The 21,083-nt window shown below is 47.2% G+C and overlaps 1 protein-coding gene across 1 annotated transcript; it reads right to left on the bottom strand.

Annotated features, from left to right (window-relative positions):
* Nucleotides 1-2,176: 2,176 nt before the first annotated feature.
* LOC310636148 (amine sulfotransferase-like) lies at nt 2,177-20,166 on the bottom strand (the record flags this gene model as incomplete). The annotated part of the gene is made up of 6 exons (XM_083355687.1): nt 2,177-2,337; nt 12,719-12,899; nt 13,784-13,878; nt 17,758-17,884; nt 19,296-19,504; nt 20,025-20,166. The coding sequence occupies 6 exons, from the start codon at nt 20,164-20,166 to the stop codon at nt 2,177-2,179; spliced, it is 915 nt and encodes a 304-aa protein (XP_083211813.1).
* Between the last annotated feature and the right edge of the window lie 917 nt (nt 20,167-21,083).

Here is a 21,083-nt window from a genome sequence, read left to right as displayed (position 1 = left end):
CAGCTGGTTCCAGGCAGTTATATCGGCTTCTTTGAGTGAGGGTATCTTCCCCGCCGTCTTGAAGGAGGCGGTGGTGAGGCCTCTCCTCAAGAAGCCTGTCCTGGACCCAGCTGTATTGAACAACTTTCGTCCTGTCTCCAACCTTCGCTTTCTTGCGAAGGTTGTTGAGAGTGTGGTGGCGCATCAGCTCCCTCTGGTCCTGGATGAAGCGGATTATCTAGACCCGTACCAATCGGGTTTCAGGCCCGGGCACAGCACGGAGACGGCATTGGTCGCGCTGGTGAATGATCTCTGGAGGGCTCGGGACAGAGGGCACTCCTCTGTTCTAGTCCTATTAGACCTCTCGGCAGCTTTCGATACCATCGACCATGGTATCTTGCTGCGGCGTCTCAGGGGACTGGGAGTGGGAGGCACAGTTTTACAGTGGTTCTCCTCCTATCTCTTGGGACATTCGCAGTCGGTGTTGGCAGGGGGGCAGAGGTCGACCGCGAGGTCTCTCATTTGTGGAGTTCCTCAGGGGTCGGTCCTCTCGCCTCTCCTGTTCAACATCTACATGAAGCCGCTGGGCGAGATCATTCGTGGTTTTGGAGTTGGGTATCATCAGTACGCTGATGATACCCAACTTTTCTTTTTGACCCCAAACCACCCCAGTGATGCCCTCAACGTGATGTCCCGTTGCCTGGAGGCGGTTCGGGTCTGGATGGGGAGGAACAGACTTCAACTCAACCCCGACAAGACTGAGTGGCTTTGCATACCTTCATCCCGGATTTATTCGGACATTCCACCTCTGGCTATGGGGGGTGAACTATTACCCCCCGTAGATAGGGCTCGCAACTTGGGAGTCCTCCTAGATTCACGGCTCACTTTAGAAGACCACATAGGAGCTGTGACTAGGGGGGCCTTCGCCCAGGTTCGCCTGGTGCGCCAGTTGCGGCCCTATCTTAGCCGGGATGATTTGTGCACGGTCACTCATGCGCTCGTGTCCTCTCGTCTGGACTACTGCAACGCTCTCTACATGGGGCTGCCCTTGAGGACCACCCGGAAGCTCCAACTGGTACAGAATGCAGCCGCGAGAGTGGTGTTGGGAGTTTCCCTATACTCCCACGTTACACCTCTGCTCCGTGAGCTGCATTGGTTGCCAGTTGTCTTCCGGGTGAGATTCAAGGTACTGGTAACGGTGTTTAAAGCCCTCCATGGCATGGGGCCGGAGTACCTCAGGGAACATCTGCTGCCGGCATCAAGCTCCCTGCGCCCTGTGCGTTCCCACAGAGAGGGCCTCCTCAGGGTGCCACCGATCAGAGAATGTCGATTGGTGGCCCCCAGGGGGAGATCCTTCTCTGTGGGCGCTCCGGAGCTGTGGAATCAGCTACCGGTAGAGCTCCGGATGGCGCCCGATCTTCGCTCCTTTCGTCGCGATCTCAAGACATTTTTGTTTGTACAAGCTGGCCTAGCCTGATGGGGATCGGTGGGGTTGTTTTATCTTTGGTCTTTTAATTTTATCTTGGGGTTTTTTAGAATTGTACTTCTATTGTTTTTAACTAGGGCGATTGTTTAATTTCTTTTTAATGTTTGTATTTGCTATTTTATTCTGCCCTGTAAACCGCCCTGAGTCCTCAGGGAGAAGGGCGGTATATAAATGTTATTAAATTACAAAATTAAATTACAAATTACAAACTTGTTTAAATAATAAATAATATCATCTGATGAGACCCAGGAGATACACCTTTTCTGTTTTGGTGTCTTCCCCACCCTATCCACAGAGTGCCAAATTTTGTAGGGAGGCGGGTCTCTTAGCCCTCAAAAAACAAAGCTTTAAAAACTTGCTTTTTTCCTTAGGAATTGGGCTAAGATAAGATATCAAGCAACATATATCTTCAAGGAGGTGGAAAGTATAATAAATGGCTCTGGCTGTTGTGGATATATTGGTTTTGGATATTGTGTTGTTGATATTATATATATTTTTTATTTGCTATGTTGTCTTTGTATAACACCCAGAGTCAGGCAGTTATGGAAATCTAAATCAATAAGCAAATACTGTACAGTATTTAATAATAACATAGAATTTAATGTTGCTCTGTTCTATGATCTCTGCAGAGTTGAGACTTAGGCATTACAAGGTTACATAAAGACCGTTCTTGGAAGGTCATCTCTGATTCCAGCCATTTGAAGTTGTGCATTACACATTATTTTCCTCCACTGAGCTGGAAATAGACTCAGGATCCTCCTGAATATCCCAGCAGAACCTGAAGGGCAGCTTTTCCATCCTCTCCTTAAAGACACGGTCAAACCTTTCACTCTGGGCAACAGTCATGATGTTCTTCCAGTCCCCAACAGTGCCTGGGAAACAACAGTTAAAAAAATGTCAACAGTTTTTGTATTCAATTAAAGTAGAGGCTATTTGTGTCATCCTGTCACTTGATTATTTATTTATTTATTTATTTATTTATTTATTTATTTATTTATTTATTTATTTAAATTTCTATACCGCCCTATTCCCGAAGGACTCAGGGCAGTTTACAGGGCAGCATAAAATACAATATAAAAGATAATATAGAATTAAAATACATTAAATTAATTAAGCCCAATTAAAACAATGTTTAAAAAAGCTAAAACCCCTTCAGTCCAGGCCTGATAGATCAAAAAAACAGGTGTTCAGGTCCCGGCGAAATGAATGCAGATGAGGGGCGGTCCTAAGTTCCACGGGTAAATCATTACAGAGGGCAGGCATGCCCACAGAGAACGCTCTTCCCCTAGGAATAACCCGCTGGCATTCCTTAACCGGCAGTATCCTGAGAAGGCCCTCCTTGTGGGAGCGCACGGGACGAAGGGAGCTTGATGCCGGCAGCAGGTGTTCCCTCAGATAACCCGAACCCAAGCCATTTAGGGCTTTATAGGTCATCACCAGCACCTTGAATCTCACCTGAAGGGCAACCGGAAGCCAATGCAGCTCGCGGAGTAGAGGTGTTACATGGGAGTATCGGGAAGCCCCCATCACAACTCGCGCGGCCGCATTCTGCACCAGTTGAAGCCTCCGAGTGGTCCTCAAGGGCAGCCCCATGTAGAAAGCGTTGCAGTAGTCTAAACGGGAGGTCCTGAGCACATGAGTGACTGTGCGTAGGGCATCTCGGTCCAGATAGGGTCGCAACTGGCGCACCAGGCGAACCTGGGCAAAAGCCCCCCTGGTCACGGCTCCTATATGATCTTCTAAACTGAGCTGTGAATCCAGGAGGATGCCCAAGTTGCGAGCCCTATCAACAGGGGGTAACACCTCACCCCCCCATAGTTAACGATGGACAAAACTGGTTTTCCCGAGATGCCGGTATGCACAGCCACTCAGTCTTGGCAGGATTGAGTCGGAGCCTGTTTCTCCCCATCCAGACCCGAACCGCCTCCAGGCAACGGGACATCACATCGAGGGCATCACTGAGTTGGTTCGGGGTGGAAAGAAAAAGTTGGGTATCATCAGCGTACTGATGATACCCCACCCCAAAACCACGAATGATCTCACCCAGCAGCTTCATATAGATGTTGAACAGGAGGGGAGAGAGGACCGACCCCTGAGGGACTCCACAAACGAGAGGCCTCGGGGTGGATCTCTGCCCTCCCGTCAACACCGACTGTGAACGGCCCAGGAGGTAGAAGGAGAACCACCGTAAAACAGTGCCCCCCACTCCCAACCCCCGAGACGTCGCAGCAGGATACCATGGTCGATGGTATCAAAAGCCACTGAGAGATCTAAAAGTACTAGAACAGAGGAGCAACCCCTGTCCCGAGCCCGCCAGAGATGATTCATCAGCATGACCAATGCCGTCTCTGTGCTGTACCCGGGCCTGAAACCCGATTGGTATGGGTCCAGATAATCAGTTTCCTCCAGGAACAGAGGAAGCTGATGTGCCACCACACTCTCAACAACCTTCGCCAAAAAGCGAAGGTTGGAGACCGGACGGTAGTTATTTAAAACAGTCGGGTCCACGGCAGGCTTCTTGAGAAGGGGTCTCACCACCGCCTCCTTCAAGGCGGCAGGAAAGACACCCTCACTCAAAGAGGCAGATATCACTGCCTGTAACCAGCCTTGTGTCTCCTCACGAGCTGAATAAACCAGCCATGAGGGGCACGGGTCCAATAAACAGGTGGTAGAGCTCAGCCTCCCTATAATCCTGTCCACCTCCTCAGGAGTCAAAGGATCAAACTCAGTCCAGATAATACTACTCTCAAGACCGCTCGATTCCTCCCCATCAGACTCTGCCCAGTCAGCGTCCAACCCGGTCCGAATCTGAGCAACTTTGTCCGCCAGATGCTGACTAAACTCCTCGGCCCACCCCTGTAAGGGCTCCTCCCTCACCTCCTGATTAAGGAGGGAATGAGTTACCCTAAACAGGGTGGCCGAGCGATTATCTGCGGACGCGATGAGGGCCGCGAAGTGATTAGACTTTGCCATCCTCATCGCTGCGAGATAAGACCTAATAAAAGATCTTAGTCGCAATCGGTCAGATTCAGATCGGCTGGATCTCCAACAGCTCTCCAGACTCCATCTCCGACGCTTCATCTCCTGTAGTTCCACAGAAAACCATGGAGCCCAACGAGATCTGCGCTGGGTCAGGGGTCGCAAGGGTACAACACGGTCAAGTGCCTCGGTGGCGGCCCTCTCCCAAGCCTCCACCAAGGCATTGGCCAGGCTGTGAGTGAGGGAGATAGGTATAGACCCAAGCGCCATCTGGAACCATTCTGGATCCATCAGGCGCCTGGGGTGGAACCACCTGGTCGGCTCTGCATCCCAGCAGCGAGGGGTAGCGTATTGGAAGACCAGCCATAGGAGGTGATGATCGGACCACAACAGGGGGACAATATTTGGCGAGCCCCCTCCCAGATTATCAAACTACTGCCCAGATAGGAAAACCAGGTCGAGAGTGTAACCCCCTCCATGGGTCAGACTCTGAATTATCTGGGTCAGGTCCATGGCCGTCATGGAGGCCATGAACTCCCGAGCTAACTCTGATGACCCGCCCAGGGATGGAAGGTTGAAATCACCCAGAACAATAAGTCTGGGAAATTCAACCACCAGCCCTGAAAGGGTGTTGAGAAGCCCGGGCAGGGCCGTTGCAACACAGCTGGGTGCCAGGTATGTCAGCAACAAGCCCAACTGAACCCCAGAGCTGCACCTCAGGAGGAGCGACTCACTCCCACCAATCTGTACGACAGTGGTCTCCCACGGATATAAGGTCTCCCGTATAACCACCGCCACACCCCCGCCCCTACCCTGAGTCTGTGACCAGTGTAGCACACAGAAACCTGGAGGGCAAAGATCAGTCAGAGGGACACCTCCCTCTGGGCCCAACCAGGTTTTTGTAATCCATGCCAGATCCGCACGTTCCTCCTCGATCAAATCTCGGACGAGGGGAGCTTTGTTCACCACGGATCTGGCATTGAAATACACCAGTCTAAGCTCAGGGACCTGATCTCCCTCACCCCCGGATAAACGGGTAGCAATCGGAGGGTCGGAGCATGCTACCGCTTGAAAACAGCGGGGGCGTTATCCCAGACATTGGTATGGCCCTCCGTGCGACCTCCTGCTGCCATTCCCAATCGTCGTGGGGATAGGAAACCCCACCCCATAGCCGGAAGAACCCGAGGTCCCCAACCCCAAGCCTGTCTCGCCGGGTACCGTCTCCGGCCTGGACTGACAGCCGGTTGATAAAATACCCTTATCCCTCCCACCTATATCATTCGCCCCCTCCCTAACCCCCTAAACCAACCGACTAAAAAACATAGTAGGGGCTTTTTAATTAGGTTCAGCCAACAGCCCCTATCTATGCCCAACCACCTCTCAGGGTCCCAACAATTGGGCCCGTCCTCAAGGGAGATGGAACACAAGGCGGTAGGTCACGCCCAGGAGGCAGGAACTCTCCTAAGGGCATATAAATCCACAGTGGAATAATGTAAGTGAACCATATGCCAAGGATGCTCGCATTGGGTCGTTTACAGCAGCTAGATGAGCAGAGCAGAAGAAGTTGAAAAAGATTATTAATGTTGACAAATCAGGATGGCAAAACAAATCCATTAAACCAAGCCAAGCCAAGCTGGCTCGACTTTCACCCGAGCCAGTTACAGACACAAGAGCCATAACAGTTCTCTCACAACCAATGGTACTTAAGTCCGGGCTAAACTTAGCAGCACTTGGCTGCTACTTAGCTTCTTCATACCAATAGAAACATTAAGGATGTTCTTAGTTTTTTTCACACATGGCTTCTCCATTTCTTTTTGTAAAATAAATGATGACACAGCATAATATGTCATGTGCTGTGGTTCAACTGACTATGTATGTACCTACTTTAAAGAACTGCTAAGGACCAGATGATTTTTACAATGTCCTGATATTTAAAACCTAGAAGTCAAAGAGGTGTACTTTCTTTTTCACATGACTGTATATAAAACTTTTCAGGACTTCAGGAGGGGACTATTGGGATGAAGATAAAAAGTTTTCCAGAGGTGGTTTTCACTCACCAATTACCTTGCCCACTATGGGCTTCTATGAGTCTGAGAAAGAGGATAATAGTTTGCAAAACCTGACTAACTTGGAAGATTGCACATTCCTCCATTATCAGAGGAATGTTTAGCCACCTCCCTGTCTGTCAAACCGTTCTTAGAAATCTGTATTAATAGTTTTGGAGCAGGAAGCTGTTCCATAATATTTTAAGTAGAGCTGGATTACAGAGTGAAGGCTTAATAGAAGAGCAAAGATCTCTCTAACTAGAAGGTGTTGAATGATTCTCCTGCCCTAAGTACCTTTTACTGGGAAGTCATGGAACTCAATGGTCTGCCAGTGAGGTTCTAAATGATCTTGAATTCACCCTTTTGGAACTAGACCCCTGATTGAGTGAAGTGATTGATGGTTCTTTGAGCTTTGGCTATGTCCCTACAGGCTTAAAGGAGACAGTTTCTGAAGTAGCTCGAGGGTAAGGATCACGCGGAGACAGCAGGCTCAAGTTGAAACTTTATTATGGAACCGGACAGCTGGCAGAGCCGTGGCTCTGCTTTTTATAGCCAGCCGGTGGCTGGGTTGCCCAATCAGCGGGTCATCTTACTCCCGCTGGAACAGCTCGACCAATCGGTGGCGCCTCTGTTTTGACAGCTCTTGGGTCCTCGTGGTGGCTGCGCTTGCGCGGTAGGCGGCTGTGATGACAGCTGAGAGCTGTCAGCTGCTGCTCACGCGCAGTAGCCGGCGGCAGCATTTTGATAGCTGTCAAAACGCTGCCGCGTGTATTCCTGTCAGGATATTTACCTCACAACGTGGTTTACATTAAATCATAACTCAACAGTTTAACATTAATACACAACACCCCTTACCCCTCCCCCGAACAGGTGTTTGCCCCCCCTTTTGTTGTTGCTTGTTGCCTGCCCATTCGAAGTCGTTTAAATGTGCTGGTGGTTTCCTGGTTCGCCCTGAATGACGGAGAGGAGTTGTTGCACCTGGTTCCCCTTCCCCCTGTCCTGGCTGAAGAGATGGTTGCCCAGGGTCAGTTTCTGGGGGTGCTTGGCCGGTGACGTCTTGGTCTGCTCGTGGTGTGGTGGTCTGTGGAGCCCCTTGCACTCCTACTGCCGGATTTGTGAGGTCCATTAAGTTTTGGGGGCTGTGCCTTCTCAGTTGGTTGATGTGCCTTCTGATGTGACCATTACGACCAATGTCTATGAGATATGACAAGGGGCCAGTTTGGTCTATCACAGCTCCCTGCAACCACTTAAGTCCACCTGCGTAGATCCTTGCCCAAACGGTCTGTCCGTTCTCCAAGGATCGTATCGGGAGGGGTTGTTCTGCATCGGCATTTGTCCTGTCTGGGTGCATTTTGTCGAGCCTGGTAATGAGGCGATGTCCCCACCGCAGTTCTGCCGGTGACTTCCCTGTGGTTGTGCAGGGGGTGGCATGTTGGGCTAATAAGAACTGGGCTAGCCGCCGGTGCCAGTCCCCTTTGATAATCTTCCGCAGGGCATCTTTTGTTGACCTCACCATAACTTCAGCTAGACCATTGGATGAGGGGTGGAATGGAGCCGAGGTGATGTGCCTAATAGAGTTCTCCATGGTGAATATCTGGAATTCACGAGAAGTAAATTGGGGGCCATTATCGGAGACCAAGGCATCGGGGAGGCCATGTGTTGCAAAAAGCCCCCTAAGTACCTGTACTGTGGTGGCCGTAGTGATGCTGTTGACCGGAATGACTTCCAGCCACCTGGAATAGCTGTCCACCGCAATTAAGAATACCTGTCCCTGGAAGGGTCCTGTGAAATCTAAGTGCACCCGGGACCAAGGATTCCTAGTTGTTTCCCATCTATGGATTGGGGCTTGAGGTGGGGCTGGTCTTGCTAACTGGCAGGGGTAGCATCCTGCCACATGTTCTTTGATGTTTTTATCGATGCCTGGCTACCAAACGTAGCTCTGCGCTAACGCTTTCATTTTTACTGTACCCAGGTGTCCCTCATGCAATGTGCGCAATGTTTGCGGTCTGTGTTTTTCTGGAACCACTACTCTGTTACCAAAGAGGATGCATCCCAGATGGGATGACAGTTCTTGTCTTCTAGAGAAGTATGCCTGGAACTATTGATTTGGGCATTTGTTTGGCCACCCTGTCGTTACCCAATTCAAAACTCTGCTAATGGTCCTTTCTTTGGCTGTGGCAGAGCCGATATCCTTTGCAGATAAGGGGCATTCTGGTAGCTCTGAAATTGCTAGGATGTTTCCTGCAGGAGCTGGGTCGGGGTCCTTGCCTGGCAAGGGAAGCCTACTGAGTCCATCTGCATGACCCATTTCCTTTCCCGGTTTGTGGATTAATTTGTATGTATAAGCCGATAAAAATGTCAACCATCTTAATATTCTTGGTGATAGGATTTGGGGCGTTAGTTTGTCCCACGTGAAGATCCCCAAGAGCGGTTTGTGGTTGGTAAAAATAGTGAATGGTCTGCTGTAAAGGTAATCTGCCTTGGTGGAGCAGTGGGCTAATGCCTCCTTAAGTAACACCAGCTGCCTGCAATTAGTGCAGGTTCGCATCCCACCAGGCTCAAGGTTGACTCAGCCTTCCATCCTTCCGAGGTAGGTAAAATGAGGACCCAGATTGTTGGGGGCAATTAAGCTGACTTTGTAATAATGCCCCTTGGGGTGTGTGTGAAAGCCCTAATAAGCAGGCATATACATAGAATGAAGGCTACTGCTAAGCTTGTAAGCCGCCCTGAGTCTTCAGAGAAGGGCGGGATATAAATGGAATTAAAATAAATAAATAAATAAATAATCGTGAAACTTCTTCATGCCGGCAACTATTGCTAAAGCCTCCCTGTCAATCTGAGTGTAATTCCTCTCAGCCTTAGTCAGGGTCCTGGAATAGAACGCAATGGGTTTCTGTATTCCGTTTCCCATTACGTGGCTGAGGACTGCTCCTATACCATAAGGCGACGCATCGCAAGCGATGCATAGGGGCCAGTCCTCCCTGAAAAGTGTGACAGTGGAGCTTTTACACAAGAGGTTTTTCAGGTGCTGGAAGCTGGCCTCGTGTTGTGGCGTCCAAAGCCAGGGGCTTTCCTTGTCCAGCAGTCTGTGTAAGGGCTCGGCTATGGTAGCTTTATGGGGCAAAAATGCGTGGTAGAAGTTTAACAGTCCTAGGAAGGCTTGTTACTCCTGTTTGTTTTTTGGGGTGGGGGCGGATTTGATTGCCTTAATTTTGGTGTCGGTCGGGTGAATTCCGAGGGCATCTATCTTATACCCCAGGAATTCAGTGGAGGAAACTCCTATGGAACACTTTTCTTTTTGTAGTTTAAGACCGGCTGTTCTAAATCTGCTCAGAACAGTGCTTAGTCTTTCCGCTAAGTTAATTTCTGATTTGCCGGCAATTAGGACATCGTCGAAGTAGGGGCAGACCCTAGGGATTCCCTTTAAGGTTTTTTCCATTATTTCTTGGAATATCCCCAGGGCTGCCGATATGCCAAATTGTAGCCGCTTGACTTTGAAAGCCCCGCGGTGCGTTACGATGGTCTGCACATCCGCAGTTTCCTGAGTAACCGGGAGCTGCAAGTACGCCTGTGCCAGGTTGAGCTTGGCAAAGATGGTGCCAGAACGGATGGAAGAGAGGACGTCTTTAACTGCGGGGACCGGGTAAGCGTGCACATTTAACGCTTGGTTGAGGGTGGCCTTATACTTGGCGCAGAGACGAATCTGGCCATTTGGTTTAATTGGGGTGACTATAGGGGTCTCCCAGCTCCCCCCATCGGTCGGTTCCAGGACTCCTAATTTTACAAGGCAGTCCAGTTCGTCCTCAATTTTATTTTTGAGGGCGAACGGGACTCTTCTAGCCCTTATTCTTATGGGTAGGACCTCGGGGTTTAGTTTTAAGGAGACTGGGGGCCCTGTATACTGTCCCAGTGAGCTGTCGAAGACGTCTGCAAACTGATTGCAGATGGCTTGGAGGCTTGCGGCCTGTGTTGCATTCACTCCCATTATGGCGATGCCTAGGGGTTTGAACCAGTCCAGGCCGATTAAGCTTGAGCAGTCCTCCTGAGTGACTAAGATGTTGAGTAGCCCACGGAATTGTTTGAATTCTACTAGAATTCGGGCCCTTCCTTTTAGTTGGATGGGGTTTTTTTGGTAATCTGCCAGGTGTATCTGGGGGGGGTAACGGGATTCGTCTCCGGTTACGTTGGCAAATTTCCCTGAACATTGTTAAGGAAATCAAGGAAACAGAGGAGCCAGAATCTACTTCCATTTCCCAGGGGACCCCTTGAAGTCGGATTTGAATTTTGACTTTGGGGTTTAGGATTTGGTGGATTCCCTGTGATCCCTTGTCCCTGTCTACAGCCTGTACTAGGGGCCCTGGGGGCTTTTTGCTAGAGGCCAATGAGGGTCTCGTACCTGAGGGGGTTGCCTCAAGTTTGTGGAGATTCTCGAAGTTCTGGCTCCGGCATACGGTTCTGATGTGCCCGGATTTTTCACAATTGTGGCATTTGGCATTGCGGAATCGGCAGGTTGCTCTGGCATGGTTTTCCCCGCAGCTGGCACAGGTGGATCGCGGTTCTTTGGGGATGTTCCTCGGGTAGCTGTCATTTTTGTTTCTTGACTTTCCCCCCCGGTCGTTCCGATGGGGTTGAAGTTTCTCGAATCGCCGTTGAATGGCGTCCACGTCAGTCAAATCTTCAAATTCGCTGTGGGCGCTGTGGGCTATTTCATCCTGGTGCACCGATCCCTGTTGTCCGTTCCCGGCCTGTGGGAGGTCTCCTTGGTGGCTATCTTCATAGGCCAGAATTTCCCTGGTGACCTCTGCTAAGCTTAGGGTAGGCTAGGTGGTGAGTTTCCTTTGTAGGCGTTCTTCCTTGAGCCCGATGACTATTTGTTCCCGGATCCGGTCTTCCAGATCCAGAAAATGGCACCTCCGGGCGGCATGACGGACTCCTGCGATGAAATCAGTCACAGATTCGTCTGGCAGCTGGTGCCAACACGCAAATTGTACCTGCCAGAATAGCTCAGAGTGCATTGGCATAAAATGCTGGCAGAGACTTTCCTTCAGTTCCACGTAGGGTGCTTCAGCTACTGGTTCCAGGCTGAGGAGGCTGACGGCAACGTCGTATACGGCCGGCCCGCTTAGGCACAGGAGGGCTGCTGCCTTGGGCCGGTCCTCCATAATTTTGTTGACCAACAGGAACCCCTCGACTTGTCCCATATGCGACTCCCAATGCTCTGGGTGGTGTATGTCAAACTCTCGGATATGCCCGAGGTTGGTCATACTGTCTTGGTCCGGAATAATGCTTCACGGCGGCGGTGGAAGTTATAACTTCCTTGCCTGTGACTTCAGCCGTGACTCACTCAGGGCCGTCGGAAGTTCCCTTCCCTCGGCTAGTGACTTCAGCTCGGCGAAGCAGATCCCATCCTCATCGCCAGTGAAGTAGCTCGAGGGTAAGGATCACACAGAGACAGCAGGCTCAAGTTGAAACTTTATTGTGGAACCGGACAGCTGGCAGAGCCGTGGCTCTGCTTTTTATAGCCAGCCGGTGGCTGGGTTGCCCAATCAGCGGGTCGTATTACTCCCACCAGAACAGCTCGACCAATCAGCGGCAGCTCTGTTTTGACAGCTCTGGCGTCCTCGTGGCGGCTGCGCTTGCACGGTAGGCGGCTGTGATGACAGCTGAGAGCTGTAAGCTGCTGCTCATGTGCAGTAGCCGGCGGCAGCGTTTTGACAGCTGTCAAAACGCTGCCGCGTGTATTCCTGTCAGGATATTTAGCTCACAACATGGTTTACATTAAATCATAACTCAACAGTTTAACATTAATACACAACAGTTTCAAGACTGGAGGACGGTGCCCAGGGTAGAGAGTGAAGGCATTGTGTCTTCAGCACCTTAAAATGGCCATTGTGAGCTAGAACAATCTCACTGCCAAAGGATAATTAGACTGTGCAACCAACAGAATGATCATCGAAAAAGTCAGCTTATATCCATGCCCAAAATTTGTGAAAAGGAGAACACCACTTGAACATTGGCACACCTAAGAAAGGCTTATGGCTGCCTCCAATACAGGCTGCTGATGAGGCAAAGAAAACATCCTGGAGAGACAGCAGAAAGAGAGGTTATTGGAATATGTCCATACCACTTTAGGAAGTGCCTCTCAGAGGAAGGCAGTAATCCCAGTTTCAAATGAAGCCCGGCATGTTCCTAAAGCATAGTCCCAGAATATTAATTATTACTGGTCTACCTTTGCGAAGAAAGTTTCCTTTGCTGAAATCGAGGATATGAGAAGACGTGAATGTGTAGTTTGCTCTAGAATCCACTTTCATGTTATCAAATGTAGCTTTATCCACCACATCATCCACCTCCTTTTCAGTTAGTTTTTTTCCTAGGAAGTTGCATATTTTCAGGACAGACCTTCTCAGATCCTGCAATTTGATAGAGCTTTATATTAGGTCATCCAGAACAATGGAGAAAAGGTGGAAAGGTTTGTTGAGATCTCAGATATCATTGCTATCACTCATTCCCCCTATCTTTAATTCTTTCTTTTCTTACTGAAAAAATTACCCTGATTAAATCACTTGTGGGTTTTTTTAAAATGAAAACTATACATAGATCTAGGAAGCAATATCAATGAATTAAACAAAGAAATGCTGCTTTAGGACTTCCAGTAAATGTTTTCAAAGGTACGTTTGGAGAAACATTTTTAGTTTACAATATATTGATGGGCCATAATTTCCCTAAGATTCAGAGTCTTATGTTCTTAGCAATCTTGGCTGCATCAGAGGCTGGCCAGTTCCCAGGCCAGGCTAAAAAAAAATGCCTTGGCCTTTCTTAAAAATGCAGTTGAGTTGAGTCAATCTCTTCTGAGCCAAAACAGGAAAATATTACGAGAGACTTTGACTAAGCTTTTGCTAATTACAGATACTTTGTGTTAATTGGATTTCCCTTATCTACTAAGTAAGTCTATCAAAAATTAGATCAACTTTGTTTTGCCAGACTTGTTTACAACACATGCACCCTGTGAATTCTAGCATGACAAGCCAAGTGCTCAAAAACCCACCTTTTATTAACCTTTTTTGATATCAAGGTGACAGCACTCTAGTTTCCCAGATCATCTTCCTTTTGAAGAGACAGAAACTTACTTTTCTTCAGAAACCTCACCACTCCTACAGGAGTTCATAGAAATAACCTAGAGTGGTCCTGTGATCACCTCTGTTACTCCCTATTGGAATAGGTTATCCACACTTCACATCATTTCTAAAGCTTTCTGGTCGTTCATATTGCACTTCACAACACAAACACATCTTACCGTTTTCATTTCTTCATAAGAAAGGAAGAGAATATTGAAATCATCCTTATGAGCATACCAGCCTTCTACATGGTCTACCCACAAACTACAAAACACTGGTAGGAGAGAAATGGATTTAGGATATTATTATTATTATTATTATTATTATTATTATTATTATTATTATTATTATTATTATTATTATTATTATTATTATTATTATTATTATTATTATTATTATTATTATTAATTTTATTTGTATACCGCCCTTCTCCCGAAGGACTCAGGGCGGTGAACAGGGCAATACATGTTAAAAGACAAAATACAAAAATTAAAAGAGAATTAAACAAAGTGCCCACAGCTATAACAATAGGTTAAAACACATTAAATAGTAATAAAACTCAACCCCATCCCATCAGGCCAGGCCAGCTTGTTCAAACAGATAAGTCTTTAGATCGCGCCAGAAGGAGCGGAGTTCGGGCGCCATCCGGACCTCAACCGGAAGATGGTTCCATAAATCCGGCGCGCCCACAGAGAACGCCCTCCCCCTGGGGGCCACCAGTTGACATTCTTTGACCGGTAGCACCCTGAGAAGGCCTTCTCTGTGGGAGCATACTGGGCGGAAGGAAGTTGATGCCGGCCACAGGTGCTCCCTAAGGTATTCCGGACCCATGCCATGTAGGGCTTTGTAGGTCATAACCAGCACCTTGAATCTCACCCGGAAGACAACTGGAAGCCAATGCAGCTCGCGGAGCAGAGGTGTAACATGGGAGTATCGGGAAACTCTCAACACAACTCTCGCGGCTGCATTCTGTACCAGTTGGATCCTCCAAGTGGTCTTCAAGGGCAGCCCCATGTAGAGAGCATTGCAGTAGTCCAAACGAGAGGTCACGAGCGCGTGAGTGACCGTACGCAAGGCGTCCCAGTCTACATAGGGCCGCAACTGGCGCACCAGGCGAACCTGGGCGAAGGCCCCCCTAGTCACAGTTGCTATATGGTCTTCTAAAGAAAGCTGTGAATCTAGGAGGACTCCCAAGTTGCGAGCCCTATCTACAGGGGGTAATAACTCACCCCCCCATAGAAAGAGATGGGATATCCTGAATATCCCGAGATGCCGGTATGCACAGCTACTCAGTCTTGTCAGAGTTGAGTCGAAGCCTGTTCCTCCCCATCCAGACCCGAACCGCCTCCAGGCAGTGGGACATCACGTCGAGGGCATCACTGGGGTGGTTTGGGGTCGAAATAAAAAGCTGGGTATTGTCAGCATACTGATGATACCCAACTCCAAAACCACGAATGATCTCACCCAGCGGTTTCATGTAGATGTTGAACAGGAGAGGCGAGAGGACCGACCCCTGAGGGACTCCACAAGTGAGAGGCCTCGAGGTCGACCTCTGCCCCCCTGCCAACACCGACTGCGAACGCCCCAGAAGGTAGGAGGAGAACCACTGAAGAACTGTGCCTCCCACTCCCAACCCCCTGAGACGCCGCAGCAGGATACCATGGTCGATGGTATCGAAAGCCGCTGAGAGGTCTAATAGGACTAGGACAGAGGAATATCCCCTGTCCCGAGCACTCCAGAGATCATTCACCAGCGCGACCAATGCCGTCTCCGTGCTGTACCCAGGCCTGAAGCCCGATTGGTACGGGTCTAGATAATCCGCTTCATCCAGAACCAGAGGAAGCTGATGCGCCACCACGCTCTCAACAACCTTCGCAAGAAAGCGAAGGTTGGAGAACGGACAAAAGTTGTTTAACACAGCTGGGTCCAAGGCAGGCTTCTTGAGGAGAGGTCTCACCACCGCCTCTTTCAAGGCGGCGGGGAAACTACCCTCACTCAAAGAGGCAGATATAACCACCTGGAACCAGCCTCGTGTCCCCTCCCGGGCTGCATAAACCAGCCAGGAAGGGCACGGGTCCAATAAACATGTGGTGGAGCTCAGCCTCCCCATAATCCTGTCCACTTCCTCCCGATTCACAGGATCGAACTCCTCCCAGATAACATTGACAAGACCACCTGTGTCCTGATCGTCAGACTCTGCCCAGTCGGAGTCCAAACCAGTCCGAATCCGAGCGTTTTTGTCCAACAGATGTTGACTAAACTCCTTGGCACGACCCTGCAAGGGTTCCTCACTCACCTCCTGATTAAGGAGGGAGCGGGTCACCCTAAACAGGGCGGCCGGGCGATTATCTGCGTACGCGATAAGGGTAGCGAAGTAATTGGACCTCGCCACCCTTATCGCCATGGGATAAGACCTAATATAGGTTCTTAGTCGCAATCGGTCGGATTCAGATCGGCTGGACCTCCAACAGCTCTCTAGGCCCCGTCTCCAACGCTTCATCTCCTGGAGCTCCGCGGAAAACCATGGAGCCCGCTAAGATCTGCGCCGGGTCAGGGGCCGCAAGGGTACAACTCGGTCAAGAGCCTCCGTGGCCGTCCTTTCCCAGGCTTCCACTAAGGCATCTGCCGAGCTGTGAGCAGAGGAGGCAGGTGGGGACCCCAGCGCTGCCTGGAACCTCTCAGGGTCCATTAAGCGCCTGGGGCAGAACCATCTAATTGGTTCAACACACCCACGGCGAGGAGCGGCAAAGCAGAAGACTAGCCGCAGGAGATGGTGATCAGTCCATGACAGGGGCATAACAATTGGAGAGCCCCCACCAAGATCATCTAACCACCGTCCGGATAGAAATACCAAATCAAGGGTGTGGCCTCCCACATGAGTCGGTCCATGAATTACTTGCGTCAGGTCCATGGCCGTCATGGAAGCCATGAACTCCCGAGCTAACTCAGAAGATCCTCCCAGGGATGGTAGATTGAAGTCTCCCAAAACCATGAGTTTGGGAAACTCAATCACCAGCCGCGAGAGGATATCGAGAAGCTCAGGCAGGGCTGATAAATATGAGGGCAGTCTTGAAATCACTGACTTTAGTTGTTCAGCTCAGTGCTGCAATGATCCAGCTGACCATCTTTCTCAGGGATACATTCTTAACGCTTGTATTTCCTCCATTTATCCTTATGGTCCGATAGGCCTACAAATCAAAGCATGATAACTCAAGTAGGGGTATCCTAATATCACCGAATGTGGAGAGGAGAGAGAAGGAATGGAAGCCATAATTAATATGGTTGTGTACTCCAACTTGTTAAGGGTGTTTGCTTTTTTTGTCAACGTGCTGCTATATTGTTTCATTTCTTTGCTTTTTCTTATTTGAAACTTTGGGGCAATCTGCTTTAATTTTTGTTATATGTCTTCAAATATCAGTCTTACTCTGGTTAGCTATTTCCATTTCCAACTCTTAAAACACTTTCTGTGTGATTTCATGAGAGTATTTGGTTCTTTAACTCAGAGTTACCTAAGTTTTCTGGCTTTGCCAAGTGGCAGGGGAGGAGAGGGGATACTTCCGTGTGAGCAACCAGCAAGCACTAGTGTGTGTGCAGCTCCATTTGCACAAGCGGTGTGCATGTGTGCCAACTGATTGCACAAGTGTTGATGCGCAGATGTGTGTGCTTGCCCACCATTTTCATGGCCCAGTTGCAAACAACTCATGGCCCACTAGTGGGGTATGGTCTACAGGTTGGGGACCCCTGCTTTAACTAATATTGATTTGAAAAAATATATAGATACTTTAGATTTTGTCCATCCATTCCAACTCATTCACATAATTTCCTTCCATTTTCTCCTCTATATTAAATATATCTTAGTATTACTCGTTTCTCTCCTGTAATAAGCTCCCTTCGCTTGCCTCTTCTACCCACTTTTACACTATGAGTTGTCCTAGGCATCGTTCATTCTTCTTCACTCATCCATCCCATTATAAACTGTTTTTTTAGAGTTTACACAAATTACTGCATGAGTATAGAGAATCATCATTTGCTACTTATGTTAGCAAAGCGGGTGGATTGTTTGTTCTTTGTGGGAAACAGATGGAAATATATTCATAATCTCTTATCCAAAACAAAAACTGACATTACGTTGTTACGATCAAGGTTTTCTTACCTTTGCCAGCCAAAAACCTTTCAAAGAAAGTACTGAAGTCTTTTGGAGTTTCCATGATGACTGACATTTTGTGAAAATGATAGCTGGAAACCAAGGCATCCTGTGGATTTCTACTCACATAAATAATCTGTAAGCGAAAGATGATAATAACTAGTAAAAAAAACAAGAAAAAAAACAAGAAAAAACAGATTGACAGCAAAGCATACATAGTATCTCTCATACACTCATCTAACAGGCTCCATTATATCATGAGATCTTAAAGCTTATTAGCAAAACCATGTCTGAAGAACTTCCAGCAGGCCAAAAGAATTGAGGCCAACCTCGGCTTGGAGAGAGTGATTTTCCATATGGCAGAGACCACAGAATAAAAGGCTTTCCTCCTAGATCCTGCCTGACAAATCTCCCTAGCTGATGGGAACCCAATGTTCTTTTCCTGTTGGACTTGAAGGGATGTGCAGCTGCAACTTGGGAGGGGAGGTCTTTCAAACAACATGTTCCCAACTCATAATGGGGTTTAAAGGTCAAAACCAGCATCTTGAATCCTGAACCAAACTGGTAGTCACTGCAGTTTCCAAAGCACAGGTGTAGTGTATGAAGTTCTTAGAGATCACAGAAGTGCTCATGCTGCTACATTTTGCATCAGCTGAAACTTCTGGTGACTAGGGCGTGAGTGACTGAGAGTAGGGATTGTGGGAAGGGATTTGAGGGCTAGAGATAGCATCCCTCAATTTGACATCGTTCAGATATGTCAAGATAGCAAATAGCCATGGAACACAAAGTGTTGCAATCCATCTGGAAATATAAGCTTAAACTGGTCAATATTCAATTCGGTTCTTTGTCAGGACCCACCTCAATCCACATCTTAGGAAATAAGAACTCTTGGATGCAAGTTTAGTCCAAAAGGAAAATGTTTACTAGGATGGAATCGATTGTGGCAATACAAGACGAAATCTAACAAAGTTACATTTCAATCCTATATAAAGCATTCCCATTTCAGCCCCCTCCCCTCATCCATTTGGTCAGGCTCCCATCATTTACTTAGGTGTCAGGCCCTTCTGTGGGAAAGGAAACTCTCCTTGTTTTTATTGTTATTGCTTCTTCCTTTTCAGTTGTAAATGAAGATGCAATCCAGATCTGTCTCTCCCCCTCCCTCCCCCAGATCAAACGTTTCCCTGTTGTTTGAAGATCGCCTATTTCAATCTAAGTAACCATCCTCTCCCCCCCCCCCCCGGAGAGATGGCAGAATCCCCAGAATAAGCACAATGTTCTACCTATACATTTATGAAATGTGATATAAATGGATTCTGACATTCTTAATTATTTCTCCTGGACATGATATTCTGACGTTAACACGGTTTTGTTTGTGTTTATTTTCCTCACCCTTCAAAACTTTTAGTGTCCACCAAACATATTGGAACAATATATGTGTTTTTGTGCCCTTTGCCTAATTCTTAATAAAACATTCAGGGACAGAGCTAATAGAACAGAAGACAGACAGTTCCCTACACCACCTCACAAGTTAACAAAATATGTCCTACTTTTGCTCTTCTATTTTGTAATCCTTTGGGTACTAAATAGTAGGGCAGATGGGAACTAAAGAGACGAGGCGATGGGCGACTGGGAAAATCCACATGCAAAATATTATACTCCAGCCATGGTGCTCTGTCATTCAGGGTAATGTTTTCAGTTTCATCTCGATGACCTTCATGAAGAATCAGGCTCACAATATTCTGAGTCCATACTGTGCCTGCAAATAAGGAATAATTAATTAATTCATCCATTATTATTTGGGGAACTTATGCAAAGCCAACCTTCCAATCAGGAGAAATAGTAAACATTTAAGAGATGTGTGAACACAATGAAGTCTTCTAAAATTGATAGATTAAACTGATGGATGGATGAGAAAAACTAGCTATTTATTTGCACATTTATTTCTATCCTGCTTTTATTAGTTTTAGAATTAACTCAAGGTGGCAAGCATATCTAATAATCCTTCCTCATCCTATTTTCCTCACAACTATCCTGGGTGAGCTGAGGCAGTGTGACTGGCCAACGTCACCCATCTAGCAATGCATGGGTAAAATAAAAATGATGAAAGTACAGGTTTAGCAGCTTTATTTTCCCCACATTTCCAGTTTCTTATAAAATGCTAAATGTTAAACTCTGGTTATAGCACGACACAGTTACTGCAACCAAAATACTGAGGAACTGAATAACAGCATTGGATATAAGATTATCTCTTTCTTGGAAGACATCTTTGAACTTACCAGATTTAGGATATGTGATTATGAATATATCATCATCTCGGGTTTCAAAACTGTCCAGTGAATCTAAACCTTCGGGTGAATGCAAGCCAGTTAAGAAATAGATTCCTTTGTATTTAAACAGGAAATCTTTCTCTGGCTCCATTACTTCGGCTGTTGATGTAATAATATAGCAATTAAAAATACTTCCTACATTTATGGTCAATATTGTATTAATTTCGTTGTTTAAAAATCATGAATCCTGCTAACATAAAGAAAAGCAATGTTATTAGATTAGTTTCCCTAATTAATTAATTAATTCATGAACTCAATTTTCATCCACAAAAGTTTCCATTGCAAACAGTAAATTTGGTGTTCTCCTTGGAGTTCTGTGTAGAAGAGAAAGTTTTAATTATACTGTTAAAAACATACTAGTTGTCAGAACTTGGCTAGATGCCCAGACATTTCTTACAGACCTATCTCTTTGATATCCTTGAAATCTATGGTCCTGGAGATTGTGGCTGGAAAAAGAGAAGAATCTCTTTGGGTTGTTTTTTTCTGCAGGATGGATGATAATTAAAAGTACAAATTGTTTTGAAGTCATCTGCCTTCCTTGGATTACAAATACAGCTTGACCTGAAATCTTACAGGTCAAGCTGAGACCTTTTTATCTCTCCTATTTGATTGGAGCTTATTGGATTACATTTTTTTAAAAAAAATTGAAATTGGAAAAGAACTATCAACTTTGAACTTCTTGGTGGATTATAAAGTAGGATTAAAAGATTTGAGGGTGAGGAACAAAATGACTGTTCTGAATTTAACTGAAGCTGGCAAAAAAGTGCCTTCTGCCTCTTCCTCTGCTTCTGCAAGTCCAGTTTATCAGAGATCAATTGATACAATGCTTCAACAGAAAAGGCCAACAATTTCCAGAAAGAGACACAAGCGACATTACAAGCAATTCAAGAGGCAATTGCCATTAATATGGCAGCTACAACGAAAAACCACGAGGAGACAAAAACTGACCTTGAAAAAATGAACCAAAAAAATAATAATATGGACTCTCAATTTGAAAATTTTAAGCAG

Source organism: Vipera ursinii (genome assembly GCF_947247035.1).
Source record: "Vipera ursinii genome assembly, chromosome: 1".
Taxonomy (NCBI): domain Eukaryota; kingdom Metazoa; phylum Chordata; class Lepidosauria; order Squamata; family Viperidae; genus Vipera; species Vipera ursinii.
This window is presented reverse-complemented; position numbering and strand designations above follow the sequence as displayed.